Genomic DNA, 21,439 nt, shown 5'->3' with positions numbered 1-21,439 from the left:
TAGCATTTTTGTTAAAACTGCAAAAGTATTTATCTAAGCTAGCACGAACGCCCAGCAAAGCCTGGTAGTAAAGTACACTTAAATATGATATTTTAATTCTTGCAGATTTCATATATTTTTAGAGAGTTAATGTTCTATCGATTTTTATTTATTATAAAGTTTCGATTTCAAAAATAAAAAATATATCCATATGACTTGAGTGCATTAGCTTTAATCGAAACCGAAATAAAACTTCGGAAAAAATTATAACTTGAGTTCGTTCAGCCATAATCGAAATTGAAACCAAAACTTATAGAGAATTCTGGATAAAATTATTTATAAAAAAATAAATTACTGGAGTGCCATCAGCTATAATCGAAAGCAAAACCAAAACTTATGAAGAATTCTTGGTAGAATTATTTATAACAAGAAATAGAAGTGCATAACAATTAAACGACCCGGATGTAAGCGTGACACACAAAAGAACGCACACGCTATCGTATTAATGTATAGATGATGATGATGATGATGATGATGACGACGATGACGACGACGACGACGACGACGACAACAACAACAGGAAGAAGAAGAAGAAGAAGAAGAAGAAGAAGAAGAAGAAGAAGAAGAAGAAGAAGAAAATTGCTAGTAAGATATTCCTCAATCATCAAACCCTTCTTTACCTGGATGAGGTATGGCCCGGCTCGAGCCTGGTGGGAGCATCCTCCTAGACATTGCCTCCTTCTTTGTGAGATTTCGGAGGCTAGTTCACAAAGTACCATTGCGAGATGTCTGCGACTAGCTTTCAATCTACACCTGTGAGATTCTGGGGATTAACCTGCAAAATACGGCCCCAGTATGCTGGGATTAACTTGGTTTATTGCCTCTAGCTTAAGCGGGCACTAAATTCTGTACACAACCAAAATGTCCTCCTTTTTTTTTTTTTTAAATACAACAATGATGTACACATCAATTTATGTTATAAGTAGAAAAAGACAATCTGTTTGAAAATTTGTAAGAATAGCGAAAAATTTATTCAACAACTTAGACTTTTAATTACAGTTAAAGTTATATACATTAAACCGCAAATAACAAAGGAAAGAACTATTAATCAAAATGGGAAAATGCTAAATGTAAATAAACATTGAATAAGTGTTAATTTAAAAAAAATATGCATAGGAAAATATATATATGCATATATGTATACTTCTATAAACTTTTTTTTTGTGTGTGTATTGATAGTCATATTAAAAACTCTTTTTCTATCTGTTTAAAAAGAAAATACAACTTTCTTATATATGGGTCGTGGAATTGCATTCATGTGCAAAAGATCTAGCTAATTTGCATATTCTTTTAAACATTCATTTCAATTAATTCCCTATTAGTTTTTTTCGATTTTCTCATGGGATAATCATCTTTAATTAACTTTTATGTGTAATTATATTCATGCAGATATTCTACAAGTTTTATACTTGCGTAATATTTGCCTAAAAAGCTTATAGTAAACACAAACCTCTTTCGATATATATTTATATATGCCTATATATATTTGTTTTAAAAATTTTGCCAAGTAAACTCCTCTGTCAATTTTTGGTCTACAGACATGAAACTTAATATATAGGGTATTTGAACCCATGCGAAACTTTATATTTGGGTTTAAGCTGAGGAAAATCAGTGCAAAAGTGTTAAAATTTTAAAAAAAAATGGAATTTGCCAGGTGAAGGTCGAACGACGGCATAATGAATATGCATGCGTATCGTAATAGCTATTAGTTCATGTTTTAATTTTTAGCCTTGCAGCAAACATGTCTTCATAGCTCAGGCATTAATGTCAAAGAAAAAAGTAAATCATAAACTAAACGTTTTGGCTTCGATTCTCGGTGGTGGGTGGCACATGAGTCATTTTTTAAAAACTTTTTAAATCATTTCTATATATTAAATCGTTACTATATATTATATCCAATATAATATAATAACAAATACGAAATCTGCATTAATCAAAATATCATATTAAGCATATTTTGTGACAGGGCAATGCCAGGCGGCTTGCTAGTAATCTACATATTCATACCATACTACCTTTAACGTATGTGTGTTAAACTTTCCAGATTATTCATTATTCGATCGGGAGATCCTATATATCAAAAGGGAGAATATAAAGTGATACCATACTGCAAACATTAACTTAGTACATAGATATGCAAATTTAATGTTCGTTGTATGTCATCATCTTCTATCCTTCTGTTTAATAAATAGAATCTCCCGCTCACTGAAGACATAATGTAAAACAAAAAAAAATTAATAAAAAAATGATGTCGCTTTTGGGGTGCACGTGAAACTAAAATATACCATCTTGGTCTTCTGGCTAGGAGTCAAGCATAATATCTGTTTTGTCTAAATATAATATATATATTATAATGATATCATGGGGTTTCTGTTTGCATCAGGCGTCTATATAATGGACTCCTATAAGGGTATTGGAGATAAAATGTAATAACCAGATATATTCTGACACTACATTAACCAGATTACTTAGATAAATATTTTTATAGTTTTAACAGAACGACTACAGTAATATCGAGGGGTTTTCATTCACACCGAACGTCCACAGGATGCCCAGCAGCAATATATTATTTTGAAAGATGCTGCTGTGGAATTTCAACAGATTCTGCTTGTATTTAATAAAATTACTTTTTCCTAAAATCAACATATGTATCAGGAAGTTTGATTGGATATCCTGGTGACTTGGTAGGTCAAGAAAACGTTCAGGCGTTTCCATGAATAGTGGTAATGGAGAAGTGCTCATAAAGCTAAGTCAATTCACATTGGTTCTCAGTGTGGGACATCATAAACAGGCTGTTGAGGAAGTTGCGCGTGGCAGGGCTTATTACTTCACTTGTCTCCATGGTGATTGGTTAAAATACAAATCTGTTGAGAAGACTGACATATTTTGATTGTTTGCAAGTCTCTGCTGTCACTGCTGCGTGTCCAAGGTTTGTCACGAATTCTAGAGGGGGTTGACAAATGATAATTAATTAAATAAATGACACTTTCCAAAATCAATATACAAGTATCAGGAAATTTTACTGGATGTCCTAGTGACTTAGCAGGCCAAAAGCAGGCGCAAGGGGTATCAAGAAATAGTAGTGATAAAAAGGCGGTCAAACAGCACCATTTATATGATAGTAGACAATTTTGGTGAAAATGAAATAAAGAGAAAAAAGAAGATGAAGAAGGAGAAACAAAAAGAAAACTCTGTAAAAAAAAAAAGAAAAGAAAAAAGAAAAGAAAAGTGAAATTTCAAACAATGGACAAAGGTGACAGACAGCAGTGGAGGAAACGGATTGCAGATGCAAAGAAAAAAAAACTGAATTTGAACTCTTACCTCTCGATAATCCACTGGTTTTATATTTGGATCTTCTTCAAGTAATATGAAGCATTCGTTGGAATTTGAAGGATTCACTTTACAAATTAGGCCGACCGGTGGTTCTGTGTTTCGTCGATAATCTTCCGTCGACAATATCCAGTTTGTGGACATGTGGCTGAGCAGACGAAGACGTTCATAGCCACAGAGCATGGACAAGTAGTCGATATTCTTGCTGGACAGATCACTCAGATCAATCTTAGGTTCATTGCTACATGATGAACTTGATCTGTGACTTGTTTGCTGGCTCAGGGGTTTCGCTAAAAGAGTTGAATTTGATGCTGTGAGATTCATGATGCCACCAACACTTCACATAGAGTCATGTCCATCATCTGATAAAAGTGAAAATTATCAAGAACAATAATTTTTTTTTAATTTCATTAATTTACAATTTTTCACTTTATTTTCTTTCACAAATTACTATTGTGTGAGTGTTCTCTCTCTCTCTCTCTCTCTCTCTCTCTCTCTCTCTCTATCTATCTATCTATCTATCTATCTATCTATCTATCTCTCCTGTCGTTATTTTTATGGAAGGTGATCAACTGAACTCCAGTCTTTGGTTTCTTCCTCAGCGCTAAAACTAACAAAGTCTAGGCCCTATCTGAAATGAGCTTTTTTCCTGTTGATTGCGATTTGTTGTTAGTATTGTACAGTTCTAGTAGCTCTACACTCCTAGGCTTTTCCTTCTCCATTTGAGAAGTTAGTTTACTGCTAATCGCCTAGACGCCCTTACCTAGGCATTTTTTTCAGCCAGTGTTCTTCCTCAAGAGTACTGGCTTTTCCAAACGTTGTGTCAGATCATTTTGCTGTGGGAGGGAGATAAATAATGCAAGAATTGGTAAACATTCCAGCCCCTCACCAAAAGCGCATGTTCATTGAATATTTGTCGACTATTATCAAATAGACACAGCTTGGTGCATATATCATCTGCCTAGGTAAAAGCTTGTGATGCTCATTATAATTCTAATTTTATTCAGCTATGCGTCAAACAAAAGACATTCAATCGACGTAAAATTTCGAGTTATCTCCCTTAGATCGATAATTATTTTCTGACGCGTTACTATGATTTAAGTAACTTATTTAATTTATAAACCAAAATCCATATCTTAATCTTTTAATGTATTTACTACTACATTTATAAATTTACAACTAATACTCAAAAATAAAAATTAATCAGTGTTCATTTAATTTGATATGTTCATTTAATTTGATATAAAAAGATATCATTACATCCACAAACTTTAATTCTATCGCACTTTAAAGCAAATTCCTGATTTAAATCATTAAAGCGTAGTATTTTAATTACGATTTCTTTAAAAATTATTATTGGCTCACAAGGAGCTTTCACACATCACCAAAGACCTCTCCTTGAAAACAACCTGTGGCGTTCCCTGGAAACTGAGTGACAACAAGTCTCCTCAGATTTCCAGTACTCTCCACCTCTTTCGATAACACTTGCAAATGAAATTGCATTATCGCAACAGCCGCCTATCATTGATTTCTCACTGGAATTTGAGTGGCAATAAGCCTCCACAAATTCCTAGTTCTCTTCACACTTGTCAGCGCTCTCTCTCCTCGGTCTTTCCATTCTTCTTGACCCTTCTCGGCTATTTGGTATCACACTTTGGGAGGGGGCAATGGGCAGGGGATGGGTGAGGGGATGGAGAACTTGTAGATATGCAGCTTCAACATTCTTGGTTCCATGTAACGCTTCTTCATGTTTTGCCTCTGCAACAGTTTGTCTGGCCCATGCATGTGTTTCATGTGCATTAATCTCCACATTCAAAGGTTTTCCTTAATATTTCAGCTGTTTTCATCATCCTGATTCGTTGTATCTTTCCAGCCATTCCTCTGATTCCAATTTCTCCCATTTTTTTTTTTTTTTCAAAGTTTTTCGGAATTGTTCCTAGTGCTCCTACTATTATAGGTATTATTTTTATTTTCTTCATCATCCATATCCCTTTCAGCTCTCTGGCTAGATCTGTGTATTTGCTCCGTTTCTCCTTTTCTTTGATATTCACCCTGTGGTCAGCTGGAACAGCAAAGTCTACGATTTTTCTTTCTTGTTAATTATTGCAACATCTGGTCTTCTTGCTTGGATGGGTTTATCCATTTGTATATCCATGTCCCATAGGATTTTGTGATCTCGTTTTCAATTACTGTTGCTGACTTATGCTTGTGCCATTTCTCTGTACATTCGAGATCCAGTTGTTTGCATAATTCTCAGTGTACTGCTCCTCCAACTTGGTTGTGCCTATTTTTGTATTCCTTTTGAGCCAGTTTGCTGCATTTACTGCATATGGTTTATCATTTCGTCTCTTTGTCCACAAAGTCTGCATTTGCTGTTTTCTTGTGTTTTGTTGATCTTTACTTTGATGTGGTTAGTTCTTATCCAGTTTTCTTGTGTTGCAATTATTAGGGATTCAGTTTCTGGGTTTACATGTCCTTTTCGCATCCATGTCCAGGTGTTTTCGTTATTCTCATCTTTTTTGTCATTCTTATGAATCTTCCATATAGTTGTTTCTCTTCCTATTTTTCTTTTCTCGTTTTATTCTTCGTCTTATTATAATATGAACCCCTTAATATGATATATATCTTTCTCTAGATCTAATATATGAATTATAGTTGAGATTATTATTCTACGTTAACCATAGGTTTGAAATAGGCTAGCATATATTTTGCTCTATCTTTCATCAGACTACTACTCTCATCTTAAGTGCTATTTTCACAAAGTTTTGCTCGATGTAACCTCCAACCTTCTTCAAGTGCGTCTTGTCAAACTCTCAGGAATTTGCACGGAATTTTGAATTCTTTATTTACTTCACGGGGGCAATATGCTTTCATTCCATCAACCATGACTTTAATTACTTGGGACCTCCGTCTATTTAGTCATGGCTGACGAAACGAGCGCATGCTAGCCATGTGAATAAATAATAGGTTTCATTTAAAATTCCGCTCAAATTCCTGAGTTAGACAGAAACATTTTCAAGTTCGACAAGATACAACTGAAGAAGGTCAGAGGTTATATTGACTGAAACGTTGTGAACAGTAGTTCTATGAATCCAAGTTATATGAATAATCAATCTTCGTCTAAAAAATCAAAAACATAGTTAAGCATATATTAAAAAAGATGACAGCATATATGCTTCAACCTTTCCCTTGTGTCATCTGTATCTAAAGTGTCTTCTTTCTGGAATCTATAATATGAATCTCACCTGTCTGTTTAAATGTATATATGTATGTATGTATGTATGTATGTATGTATGTATGTAAAAAAAAAAATGATTTCAAAAATACATGAAAATGAATGAGTAATCAACAATAAAGCAAGGGAAAGATGGTCTTCTTCTGTCAAGAAGTGACAATCACCAATCACCATGTATGTATGTATGTATGTATGTATGCCTAAAACTTTCGACAGAGACGACGGATTTTCACGAGATCAGTATCATTTTGAAGCTCGAACTCTCGGACGACAAATATCGGAAAATTGGCCAAAAACATTAATTCCTTCACCCTCAACGGGGCACTTTTCTACAAGAAGGGTTCGCTTTTTTCATCGATATTTTCGATTGACTAGCCTTAATTTAAATCTTCGCCACTTCCAGTTTGGTGATGGACGCAATGGCAAAGGCATCACGTTTTTTTTTTCAGATTCTTTTCTTCCTTTGCAGTATGGGTTCGAGTCTGCCTGCCTACTACCACTTTTTTTTTTTTTGCTCAATGCACACCTTCAAACACCCGGGCAACGCCAGGTACTCAGGCTAGTCATCTATAAATAAATAACCTATAATAAATAAGATTTTTATTTTTACTCTAATATATATATATATATATATATATATATATATATATATATATATGTATATATATATATATATATATATTTGTTTCTTTTGTGTATTGATATTCTTATTAAAAACCTTTTTTCTATTTATTTAAAAAGAAAATACAACTTTGTTATATATGGGTCGTGAAATTGCATTCATCTACAAAAAATCTAGCTAATTTGCATATTTTTTAAACATTCATTTTAATTAATTCCCTATTTTTTTTTATGGATGATCATCTTTAGTTAACTATTACGTGTAATTATATTCATACAGATGTTCTACATAATGTATACTAGCGTAATATTTGTATAAAAAGATTATAGTAAACACAAACCTTTTTCTATATATATTTATGTGTGCATATATATATTTGCATTAAAAATTTTCCGAGCAAACTCCTCTGTCAGTTTTTGATCTACAGACATGAAATTTTATTAGAAAAAAAAGGAGACAATCAAAACTTTAATAATATCATGACTCTTCTGAAAATTAACCCCCCCCCACACACACTAAATACTTCCGGTTAGCTAAAATGCACTTGTGCCAATATTTTTTGCCCAGTACTGGTCTAGCTTTTGAACCAGAAAAAGACAGATCTTTTTTTTATTATCAAAACCCTAACCTAGTCTACTTTTATTGCATTTGGTAACAGTTATTTGCAGACTATTTGTTGTTTTGTTTTTTTTTGTTGTTTTTTTTCACACTTTTTTTTTTACTCTTTTAGAAATTCTTGACAATCTCCAATTTACGATGTAATCAATTTACAATTTAACTTTTCGTCTATTTTTCTTGGATTAACACTTTGGCATCTACTGACTTTTTATGTAAACACCCCTAAAAAGCCAAACAGAAAGTCTGTTTTATTTGGTACGAAAGCTCTATCAGTATAAAAATTCTTTAGAATTTCTTAGTTTCATGCATCTCGACACATGTCTCAATCTGTTTGTCTCCCCATGGGAAAAACCCCAACATGTATGAGATAAAAATAAAAATTACCTCCTTTTATGACCGAGAACAAAACTAAAATAAAAATTAAAATATTTATTTCCAAAAAATATAAAAATTTACATTTAAACAAATTAGGCACAAAGCCATTCAAAAGTATGAGAAAAATGGGTGTCGTTGGTCATTCTTTGTCACAATAACTAAAAAATGTCTATCCTAATATTAACTAGAATCATCAATCACCATAATACCACATTTACCCCAACGGCTGTCTTACTGAAAATTTCCAAAATGGTTAAAAAATGTTATTGATCCTGAATATAAACCTGTCTATATACAATAATTCCTTATCTCTGATCTCGGCTCAAAGTGGTGGAAAGGCTGCTAATAAATACTTTGACCATTTTTTTTATCTATAATTTAATAGATAAAAATATGGCTGGTTTGTATTTTGTCTTCTATATCAAGAATCTTCGAAATTCGAAAGTAATTTTGAACCCTTTAAACTGCCGAATAGAAAGTAATATCTGGTTTGAACTAAAGTCTAAAAAAGATAATAGTCAAGTATTATGCTTCCTTCATTTGAAAACACTCATTTTCTAGTGTGCCCCTGTTGTATAAAAGAAACAGAACGTTCTTCAAAGTATTACTTTTTTACTACTCAGATTAAGTGTGTGTGTGTGTGTGTGTGTGTGTGTGTGTGTGTGTGTGTGTGTGTGTGCGTGTGTGTGTGTGTGTGTGCGCGCGCGTGTGTGTACGTGTGCGCGTTTGTGTACGTACGTGTTTATGTATCTGCGTGTGTGTTATGACGACATAAAAATCGGCATCTGATAATTCGTAGTATATCTAGAGCAGCAGCAGCAAGCGGTGGTCAGTTTTGTACTTACTTGACGGCCAGAATCCGGTTGTTTCCTTTATAATACAGATTATCGATAAGAAGGCTGCACGAAGGTGGTTTCCATTCTGATCCGGTTGTCATTGGCAACAGCAAACACACGACTTTATAAATAGGTTTCAACAATAAATCTCCTAATTACTGTCGAGGCGATCTAAGGGGCGCAACTCGCCTTTAATGAAAAGTATTTATTTTTGGCTTGCGAAAACATTTTTTTTTAATTCCATTTTCACCTCAAACAAGGCACAGTGCCACTTTCATGTAGGAGACTACTATGAGGGACATAAGTTTCAGGGATACTATGTAGGGAGTCGAGCAGCAAGATGTATGTTCACATTACACTTGAACTTCTGCATGTCAGTACAGTTGGGAAAGCAGGAACCCGAAAGGGAGTTCTAGAGTCTCTAGCAGTTCTGGGAAATAAATTATTAGAGTAGAAGGCCTTCTTACATCTAGGGATCTCTACTGTGTAGGGGTGGGATTTTGCTGATTGTCGGGTTTGTCGGAGGTATTTATGTCGATGGGAGTACAAGGGATTGTAGTTCGTAAGGCAGAATCAGCCACAAAGTTTTAAATGTAATGGAAAATCAATCCCCCTTCCAAAAAAGAAAAGGCTGTTGCAGAGAGGAGAAAGGCAGTGTGAAAGTCCCAATTGATTGTACAACTAGAGTAGACACAAGGCCAAGAGGTAATGGCAATAACGAAGAAGGATAACAAACACAGATGATCGGTTAAAGACGACGTGTATCAGGTTTTATTTTTACTAAGAAACAGGTAAAATGTACGGCAATGGATATCAGGAGCATCCGGAGTGAGAACTGACGTCTCGTGGGGTTGAGATTCTTGGTCCTTGGGATAGGAACTCGCAGTTGGACGTCAGTGGGTACTGGAACAGATAGTTGGACGTCAGTGGGCACTAGTACGGATAGCTGAACGTCAGAGATTAGTTGGCAAACTATAACCCTCTGGATTAGGATGAATGTTTAAAAATTTTCCGCAGTTTAGAAGAATATGTCCGAGAACAGAAATGATAAAGTGTAGTATTTGAACAGAAACTATACTTTGTTTCCAGCCAAGTCACCTAAAATAATTACAGTCAAATGGGTTTCAGCATATCTTGTAAACAATTTATTTTGACTTAAAGCATGTTATACTAAAAAAAAAAAGACTAAAAATCTTAATTATGATCATTTTGATTGTACACATGAAACGCCAAAAAGAAAACACCACAATAATATAAACAAGTTAAGAATGGGGCTAGCTAAAGAAGATCGATGACTCAAGTTCAAAACCCTATACTTTAATTGGACTTGAGTTACCATACTTCCTTAGCAAGTCTAGTTCTCAACTTGTTTATAAAGATAGCAGCTGTATTTTTTCCAGACGACTTTCATTTTGGCGTTTGACATATACAATGAAATTGGCTATGAATTAGTATTTTAATATCTTTCTTTTTTTTTCTTTTTTTTTTTTTTAGTTTTTGTTTTTAGTAAAAAATGATTTAAATAAAAAATAAATTGTTTGGGAGCAAGGCCAAAAGTTATTTCACTCTAAGTGATTTAGGTGATTGAAATAGGATTTAACCGCTCTATGATAAAATTATCAGACAAATTCCGAAGTGTGACAGCGAAAACAGCCTGTTTAGTTTCCTCGCTTCCTTGATAAGGATCTGCATGGTTTTGAGAGTACAAATGTTATTATTATTAGCTATTATTAACTGCCCGCCATTAGAGGAGACAGAGACACTCCAGCCTGTAACCTAGTAATCATGTCATTAATAAAAATGCTGGTCTTATCAGCAGGTATTAATACCAATCCTTATGTAAATAACAAAAAGATCTGTTTGTTAAAATCCACATACATACATAACTTTTTAAATGGTACCTTTTTTTTTTTTACCTGTAGCTCTGTAACAGTCACCATAACAAACAATTTTCTCCTGTGGATTAATTCCCCTTTTCTGACTGATGCAGCCATGCACTGACTAGTCAGCTACTAAAGCGCATTAATCCTATATGTTCCTTAAGAAACTAATTACTCCTGCTGGGAACTAACCAGCAGAGGAGCTCAGACCACGAAAACAGATAGACCTCTCTCCTCTCACTTTCTGTCCACTGAATCCCCCCAGGCTGCAACTACTTCACTGAAGACCTCTAGTGGACAACCTGGAGACACTTCAAGTTTCTGCTTCTTGACACGAGAACATCATAGAACTTTCTTTTCCTTTTCGTTTCTTTCACGTCGGACACAGTTCTTCTTTCAAAATAAATCCTTTCGTTGTTTTGTTCTAAAAAAAAATGTTGGTTAATTATTCTATGCTTCTGTGTTGCAAATTAATCTTTTGTTAGGGGTTTTGTGCACTCATACATAAAAATTACCTAAACCTCCCATGCTGTCAACAGAAAAATAATAATGAAATTATATATATATATATATATATATATATATATATATATATATATATATAAAGCTGAACGTCTGTGTGTGTGTCTGGTCACGAATAGGCTCCTATATGGTTAACTATTAGAGAAAACTGATCACATATAATGATAGAAGATGTATCGAGACACAGGAATGGGTATGTTTCATCTGGCATAATGATGATTCATTAAAATTGTGGGGTCTGCGTGCATGCCTGGTCCACAAAGTATGGAAATAAAAAATTTAAAAATTAAAAAAAACGTTTACAAGTATTTTTGATATAGATGTACATAATAATACTTTGATAAGTATGCTTTAACTTAAATAGGAATGGCATAATAAAATGGTGGGATCTGCGTTCACACCTGGCCTCCATAGAATGGAAATAGGCACAAACTTTAATAAAGACTTTTCATATCTATCTGAGTAAGTATACTTTGATAATTATGTTTCAGTTTGAAGAAATATGGTATAATAAAATTATGGGGTGTTCGTTCGCGCCTGACCTCCATAGAATGGAAATATGTCACAAAGTTTAACAAGGTTTTTTAATATACATCCACAGAATATTGTGATAAGTGTTTCAGTGTGAACAGTTATGGTATAATAAATTATGGGGTTTATCTATTTTATTTTTACTTTCATCATATTTTGCTTTGGTTTTGATACCCCCAAATTCGAATCTATCTCTTTACAACCCTTTCTTTTAATAACCTATCATACTTTCATAAATCAGAGTCCATTTTCTGTAGGCTGTTTTTGAACCCAATCAACGACGGGTACTTTTGCTAGTATATATATATATATATAAGAACAAAGAATTAATAAAACATTTTAAAACACTTTAACCAGAGTTAAAAACTAATTTTGCTAATTCCTACCCTCTGATGAGAAGGAAAGTATTTCTTTCGAAACTCCGCAGATTAAGGACAATCCATTTTATTTGTGTTTCCTTTCTGAAAATTAAATATGTTTTTAACTCTTGTTAAAGTGTTTTATAACATGTTTTATTAATTCTTTGTTCTTATTAAAAACTCTATTTCCTATTTGGTTTTATTGAGCTTTTACACCTGGTTAGGATTACTTTATAAATATTAAGTCTTTAATATCTATAATGTACTAGCATTTCAGCCCAGCGTTGCTCAGGTGTTTGGAGGTGTATGCTGAGCAAAAAAAAAAAAAAAAAAGGTCAATTTTTTTTTAATTTGACCCCTTTTATGACCCCTTAAAATTTATTGCTTTGTGCTGAAATCACGTTATTAAGTTAGATCTATGCCCAAGGAACCTATATGTAAAATTTCAAGTGTGTAGACCCAAAATTGTCGGAGGAGTTTGGTAGAGTTCTCAAAGGTCAAATCGTTGAACTTTGACCCCTTAACAGCGAAATTTCTGGCCGAATACCAATCACATCGATTTTCCCAAATCTCAGTACCCTGTATATCAAATTTCGAGTCTGCAGACTTAAAATTGACAGAATTATTGCATAGGGAAATGTACACAGACAGGCAGATACACAGACACACAGATAAACACACAGACACGTTCACTTTTATAGATATATAGATTTTAAGTTTGCTATTTTGGATTATCTTTGTAAACTTAATTGTAATTCTTATCATATATGTGTGTGTGTGTGTGTGTGTGTGTGTGTGTGTGTGTGTGTGTGTGTGTGTGTGTGTGTGTGTGTGTGTGTGTGTGTAATACTGGCGCGGTGCCATTATTATTAATAGTCAATGAATTGTTTTTAGTAATTATTTTTTAGTTTTAACTTATATTACTAAAGAAGAAAAAGAGTCACACAATTAAAAACACATATTAAAAATAAAAGGATAGGGGGAGGGGGGTCGGATACAATACTTTTTTTTTTTCATAGCGCGAAAATGGTGGCGGTGTATATCAGTTATACGAACCATGTAAGTTGTTCAATATAATGTTTTTCCTGTGTTTTTTAAGGATTATATCTGATGAGTAAGCCACTACAAATGCGACAATAAACTACTTTTGTTGACTTGTTTGTTGCAAACGAAACAATATTATGATAATTTTTTCTTTTGAAATGTAATGAACTACCAACTGAGAAAACTTGATTTTCGGAACTTTGAAAGCGCATAGTGTAATATATGAAACATATATTACATTATATGAAGGATGGAATGAATGCTCTGTCTGTAAAGAAGAGCAAAGCGTTCATATATAAGTTTGTCTCTATACAGTACACAGATATTGAAGTCAAGGCCATGTTCATGTTCATGTTCATGTCCATGTTCATGTTTATGTTTATGTTCATGTCCATGTTTATGTTCATGTTCATGTTCATATTCATGTTCATGTTAATGTCCATGTTCATGTTTATGTTCATGTCCATGTTCTTGTTCATGTTCATGTCCATGTTCATGTTCATGTTCATGTTCATGTTCATGTCCATGTTCATGTTAATGTTCATGTCCATATTCATGTTCATGTCCATGTTCTTGTTCATGTTCATGTCCATATTCATGTTCATGTCCATGTTCATGTTCATGTTCATGTCCATGTTCATGTTCATGTTTATGTTCATGTCCATGTTCTTGTTCATATTCATGTCCATGTTCATGTTCATGTTCATGTTCATGTTCATGTCCATGTTCTTGTTCATGTTCATGTCCATGTTCATGTCCATGTTAATGTTCATGTTCATGTTCATGTTCATGTCCATGTTCTTGTTCATGTTCATGTCCATATTCATGTTCATGTCCATGTTCATGTTCATGTTCATGTCCATGTTCATGTTCATGTTTATGTTCATGTCCATGTTCTTGTTCATATTCATGTCCATGTTCATGTTCATGTTCATGTTCATGTTCATGTTCATGTCCATGTTCTTGTTCATGTTCATGTCCATGTTCATGTTCATGTTCATGTTCATGTTCATGTTCATGTTCATGTCCATGTCCATGTTCAAGTTCATGTTCATGTCCATGTTCATGTTCATGTTCATGTTCATGTTCATGTCAATGTTCATGTTCATGTTTATGTTCATGTCCATGTTAATGTCCATGTTCATGTTCATGTTAATGTCCATGTTCTTGTTCATATTCATGTCCATGTTCATGTTCATGTTCATGTTCATGTTCATGTCCATGTTCTTGTTCATGTTCATGTCCATATTCATGTTCATGTTCATGTTCATGTTCATGTTCATGTTCATGTCCATGTCCATGTTCAAGTTCATGTTCATGTCCATGTTCATGTTCATGTTCATGTTCATGTTCATGTTTATGTCCTTATTCATGTTCATGTTCATGTCCATGTTAATGTTCATGTCCATGTCCATGTTCATGTTCATGTTTATGTTCATGTCCATGTTCTTGTTCATATTCATGTCCATGTTCATGTTCATGTTCATGTTCATGTTCATGTTCATGTTCATGTTCTTGTTCATGTTCATGTCCATGTTCATGTTCATGTTCATGTTCATGTCCATATTCATGTTCATGTTCATGTTCATGTTCATGTTCATGTTCATGTCCATGTCCATGTTCAAGTTCATGTTCATGTCCATGTTCATGTTCATGTTCATGTTCATGTTCATGTTTATGTCCATATTCATGTTCATGTTCATGTCCATGTTAATGTTCATGTTCATGTTCATGTTCATGTTCATGTTCATGTTCATGTCCATGTTCATGTCCATGTTCATGTTCATGTTCATGTTCATGTCCATGTTCATGTTCATGTTCATGTCCATGTTCATGTTCATGTTTATGTTCATGTCCATGTTCTTGTTCATATTCATGTCCATGTTCATGTTCATGTTCATGTTCATGTTCATGTTTATGTCCATGTTCATGTTCATGTTCATGTTCATGTCCATGTTCATGTTCATGTTTATGTTCATGTTCATGTTCATGTTCATGTCCATGTTCATGTTCATGTTCATGTTCATGTCCATGTTCATGTTCATGTTTATGTTTATGTTCATGTTCATGTTCATGTTTATGTCCATGTTCATATTCATGTTCATGTTCATGTTCATGTCCATGTTCATGTTCATGTTTATGTTCATGTCAATGTTCATGTTCATGTTCATGTTCATGTTCATGTTCATGTTCATGTTTATGTCCATGTTCATGTTCATGTTCATGTTCATGTTTATGTCCATGTTCATGTTCATGTTCATGTCCATGTTCATGTTCATGTTTATGTTCATGTTCATGTTCATGTTCATGTCCATGTTCATGTTCATGTTCATGTCCATGTTCATGTTCATGTTTATGTTCATGTTCATGTTCATGTTCATGTCCATGTTCATGTTCATGTTCATGTTCATGTCCACGTTTATGTTCATGTTTATGTGTATGTTCATGTTCATGTTCATGTCCATGTTCATGTCCATGTCCACGTTCATGTTCATGTTCATGTTCATGTTCATGTCCATATTTATGTTCATGTTCATGTTCATGTCCATGTTTATGTCTATGTTCATGTTCATGTTCATGTTCATGTCCATGTTAATGTTCATGTTCATGTTCATGTCCACGTTTATGTTCATGTACATGTACATGTTTCTGTCCATGTTCATGTCCATGTCCATGTTCATGTTCATGTCCATGTTTATGTCTATGTCCATGTTCATGTTCATGTCCATGTTTATGTCTATGTTCATGTTCATGTTCATGTTCATGTCCATATTCATGTTAATGTTCATGTCCATGTTCATGTTCATGTCCATGTTCTTGTTCATGTTCATGTCCATATTCATGTTCATGTCCATGTTCATGTTCATGTTCATGTCCATGTCCATGTTCATGTTCATGTTTATGTTCATGTCCATGTTCTTGTTCATATTCATGTCCATGTTCATGTTCATGTTTATGTTCATGTTCATGTCCATGTTCATGTTCATGTTCATGTACATGTTCATGTTCATGTTCATGTTCATGTTTATGTCCATGTTCATGTTCGTGTTCATGTTCATGTTCATGTTCATGTTCATGTCTATGTTCATGTCCATGTTCATGTTCATGTTTATGTTCATGTCCATGTTAATGTTCATGTTCATGTTCATGTTCATGTTCATGTCCATGTTCATGTCCATGTTCATGTTCATGTTCATGTCCATGTTCATGTCCATGTTCATGTTCATGTTTATGTTCATGTCCATGTTAATGTTCATGTTCATGTTCATGTTCATGTTCATGTTCATGTTCATGTTTATGTCCATGTTCATGTTCGTGTTCATGTTCATGTTCAAGTTCATGTCCATGTTCATGTTCATGTTTATGTTCATGTCCATGTTAATGTTCATGTTCATGTTTATGTCCATGTTCATGTTCATGTTCATGTTCATGTTCATGTTTATGTTCATGTTCATGTTCATGTTCATGTTTATGTTCATGTCCATGTTAATGTTCATGTTCATGTTCATGTTCATGTTCATATTCATGTTCATGTTCATGTTCATGTTTATGTTTATGTTCATGTTCATGTTCATGTTTATGTCCATGTTCATGTTCATGTTCATGTTCATGTTCCTGTTCATGTCCATGTTCATGTTCATGTTTATGTTCATGTCCATGTTAATGTTCATGTTCATGTTCATGTTCATGTTCATGTTCATGTTTATGTCCATGTTCATGTTCATGTTCATGTTCATGTTTATGTCCATGTTCATGTTCATGTTCATGTTCATGTCCATGTTCATGTTCATGTTTATGTTCATGTTCATGTTCATGTTCATGTCCATGTTCATGTTCATGTCCATGTTCATGTTCATGTTTATGTTCATGTTCATGTTCATGTTCATGTCCATGTTTATGTCCATGTTCATGTTCATGTTCATGTTCATGTCCACGTTTATGTTCATGTTTATGTGTATGTTCATGTTCATGTTCATGTCCATGTTCATGCCAATGTCCATGTTCATGTTCATGTCCATGTTTATGTCTATGTTCATGGTCATGTTCATGTTAATGTCCATGTTTATGTCTATGTTCATGTTCATGTTCATGTTCATGTCCATGTTCATGTTCATGTTCATGTTCATGTCCACGTTTATGTTCATGTACATGTTCATGTTTCTGTCCATGTTCATGTCCATGTCCATGTTCATGTTCATGTCCATGTTCATGTCCATGTCCATGTTCATGTTCATGTCCATGTTTATGTCTATGTCCATGTTCATGTTACTGTCCATGTTTATGTCTATGTTCATGTTCATGTCCATGTTCATGTTCATGTTAATGTTCATGTCCATGTTCATGTTCATGTCCATGTTCATGTCCATATTCATGTTCATGTTCATGTTCATGTCCATGTTCATGTTCATGTTCATGTCCATGTTCATGTCCATGTCCATGTTCATGTTCATGTCCATGTTTATGTCTATGTTCATGTTCATGTTCATGTTCATGTCCATATTCATGTTCATGTTCATGTTCATGTTCATGTTCATGTCCATGTTCATGTTCATGTTCATGTTCATGTTCATGTCCATGTTCATGTTCATGTTCATGTTCATGTCCATGTTTATGTCTATGTTCATGTTCATGTTCATGTTCATGTCCATATTCATGTTCATGTTCATGTCCATGTCCATGTTCAAGTTCATGTTCATGTCCATGTTCATGTTCATGGTCATGTTCATGTTCATGTCCATGTTCATGTTCATGTTCATGTCCATGTTCATGTTCATGTTCATGTTCATGTCCATGTCCATGTTCATGTTCATGTCCATGTTCATGTTCATGTTCATGTCTATGTTCATGTTCATGTTCATGTCCATGTTCATGTCTATGTTCATGTTCATGTCCATGTCCATGTTCAAGTTCATGTTCATGTTCATGTTCATGTCCATGTTCATGTTCATGTTTATGTCCATGTTCATGTTCATGTTCATATTCATGTTCATATTAATGTTCATGTTCATGTTCATGTTCATGTTCATATTAATGTTCATATTCATGTTCATATTCATGTTCATATTCATGTCCATGTTCAAGTTCATGTTTATGTCCATGTTCATGTTCATGTTCATATTAATGTTCATATTCATGTTCATATTCATGTTCATGTTCATGTCCATGTTCATGTTCATGTTCATGTTCATATTAATGTTCATATTCATGTTCATATTAATGTTCATATTCATGTTCATGTTCATGTTCATGTTCATGTTTATGTTCATGTTCATATTCATGTTCATGTATATGTTCATGTCCATGTTCATATTCATGTTCATATTAATGTTCATATTCATGTTCATATTAATGTTCATGTTCATGTTCATGTCCATGTTCATGTTCATGTTCATGTCCATGTCCATGTTCATGTTCATGTTCATGTCCATGTTCATGTCTATGTTCATGTTCATGTCAATGTCCATGTTCAAGTTCATGTTCATGTTCATGTTCATGTTTATGTTCATGTTCATGTTTATGTCCATGTTCATGTTCATGTTCATGTTCATATTAATGTTCATATTCATGTTCATGTTCATGTTCATGTTCATGTTCATGTTCATGTTCATGTTTATGTCCATGTTCATGTTCATGTTCATGTTCATGTCCATGTTCATGGTCATGTCCATGTTCATATTCATGTTCATGTTCATGTTCATGTTCATATTCATGTTCATATTCATGTCCATGTTCATGTTCATGTTCATGTTTCTGTTTATGTTCATGTTTATATCCATGTTCATGGTCATGTTTATGTCCATGTCCATGTCCATATCCATGTTCATGTCCATGTTCATATTCATGTTCATGTTAATGTTTATGTTTTTGTTCATGTTCATGTCCATGTCCATGTTCATGTCTATGTTCATGTTTATGTTTATGTTCATGTTTATGTTCATGTCCATGTTGATGTTTATGTCCATGTCTATATCCATGTTCATGTACATGTTCATATTCCTGTTCATGTTTATGTTTATGTCCATATTCATGTTCATGTTTATATTTTGGTTCATGTTCATGTCCATGTTTATGTTCATGTCCATGTTCATGTTTATGTTCATGCCCATGTTCATGTTCATGCCCATGTCAATGTTCATGTTCATGTTCATGTTCATGTCCATGTTCATGTTCATATTCATGTTTATGTTCATGTCCATATCCATGTTCATGTTTATGTTTATGTTCATGTTCATGTCCATGTTCATGTTCATGTTCAGGTTCATGTCCATGTCCATGTTTATGTTCATGTTTATGTGTATGTTCATGTTTATGTTCATATTCATGTTCATGTTTATGTCCATGTTCATGTTCATGGTCATGTTTATGTGTATGTTTGTGTTTATGTCCATGTTCATGTCCATGTTCATGTTTATGTCCATGTTCATGTTTATGTCCATGTTCATGTTCATATTTATGTCCATGTCCATATCCATGTTTATGTCCATGTTTATGTTCATGTTCATGTTTATGTTTATGTCCATGTTCATGTTCATGTTTATGTTTATGTTTATGTTCATGTCTATGTCCATGTTCATGTCCATGTCCATGTTCATGTTCATGTAGATATGTGTGTGAATAAATGCACGTGCGTCCAGTTGTAGGTTGGTTTTTGCAACTTCTCATACTTTTCCCTATGAACACAATTATATTTTCAGCCACCCCTTCCATTTTCAATATTCTGAGTACCCATGAATGCGCCACCATATCATAAGATTTTTTGTAATCTATCCAATCTACATTCAAGTTTGTTTTTCTCCTTTTGTAGTTCTTTAAAATACATTTATCAATCGATAATTTGTCTTTTGTTCTTAAACACCTTTTATCCGGCCTTTTTGTTTCACTGCTAATGAACTATTTATTTCAAGATGCTTATATACTTTTGAACTGATTATCCCTGTCAGTGTCAGTGTCAAGCAATTGGTCTATAATTTTCAACATCTGGCCCTTTAGCAAGATCTTTTATCATTAAAATAGTCCTTCCCACTACAAGCCATCTTGGTATCTGACACAATCATCCAGAGAAACAGCAAGCTACTCATGAATTCCTGTAAAAGATCACAATCAGTACCCATTAATTCCATCAAGTCTGAGTCCTTTCCACTTAGGCATGAACTTCATTTGTTTTCTCAAATCTTCAACAGAAACGGATGTTGTCAGTACCATGTCTAGGCCAAGAGGAAGAACCTAGTTAGCAGTGCTTTTTACCAATTTCGGTAGTATCCTCAGATCGCCTGAAAGCAGGAAGTTAAATACTTGTACCAATCAGCGTTGAGCTTAGAAAGTAAGCACAATTTAAAATTGCATATCGCGAGTTGTCGCTGCTGCTGTCAATATTGTTGTAGTAATACTACTACTGTTGCTGCTTGTAGCATGGCTGTTACATGCATGTCACTCTTACTACAAACAAACACCTACATATAAGCAAACATAGTGTTAGTAAGAGTACTTACACACAAACGAATCAAGGAATCAAGGCTAGTACCATATGAGTGACCATATGTACACAGTCGCATACTTGTATCATAAGCATGTAAACGAGTACGTTTATATCTATTAATTCAACAAAATCAGTAAACACATACATATCTATTCACCTACATTAACACACACACACACACACACCATATATATATATATATACATATATATATATATATATATAAATAATCACTGATGAGTTGTGATACAATGAAACAGTACTGTATGTGGATGTCTATATATGTTAAGCCCCCATCTTTGGGTAGAACACTGTTGTAAATGTATCTCGCCCACTACCTAGTTGGCTATAAAGCGAAGCCCGCTGTTTGTTTGTTTGTAAATAAACAAACAGCTCGAGCACTGTAAAAGTGGTGTTCGAATGTTTATTTAATGGACATTTGAAAGGGTCATTTGCGAATACCGACTCAATAGGCCAGTGGTTAGAAATGCCGATATCAATGTGATGTTTGTAGGTTCAATCCCCAGCTGGGGAAAGGTGCTAGTCTTGCAGCACTGATGAGTTGTGATAC

General features: G+C 33.9%; 1 protein-coding gene across 2 annotated transcripts in view; it reads right to left on the bottom strand.

The window, feature by feature from the left end:
- The window catches only part of LOC145246732 (ankyrin and armadillo repeat-containing protein-like), a 272,479-nt gene that overhangs the window by 90,152 nt on the left and 160,888 nt on the right, over positions 1-21,439 (bottom strand). The window contains exons 1-2 of one of the 2 annotated variants that reach the window (XM_080108488.1): positions 9,065-9,222; positions 3,361-3,731 (exon numbers count right to left, since the gene is read on the bottom strand). In XM_080108488.1, coding sequence (XP_079964614.1) covers positions 3,361-3,693 — 333 coding nt within the window. In that variant the 5' untranslated portion in view covers positions 3,694-3,731; positions 9,065-9,222. Of the gene's footprint in view, positions 1-3,360; positions 3,732-9,064; positions 9,223-21,439 lie in introns of those variants that run through there. The other variant, XM_080108489.1, reaches the window with a different exon arrangement.

This window comes from Euprymna scolopes, chromosome 24 (assembly GCF_053919585.1).
Source record: "Euprymna scolopes isolate OS-2025 chromosome 24, ASM5391958v1, whole genome shotgun sequence".
Lineage (NCBI taxonomy): Eukaryota > Metazoa > Mollusca > Cephalopoda > Sepiida > Sepiolidae > Euprymna > Euprymna scolopes.
Note: the sequence above shows the minus strand (reverse complement) of the source record. Positions and strands in the feature narration are given on the sequence as shown.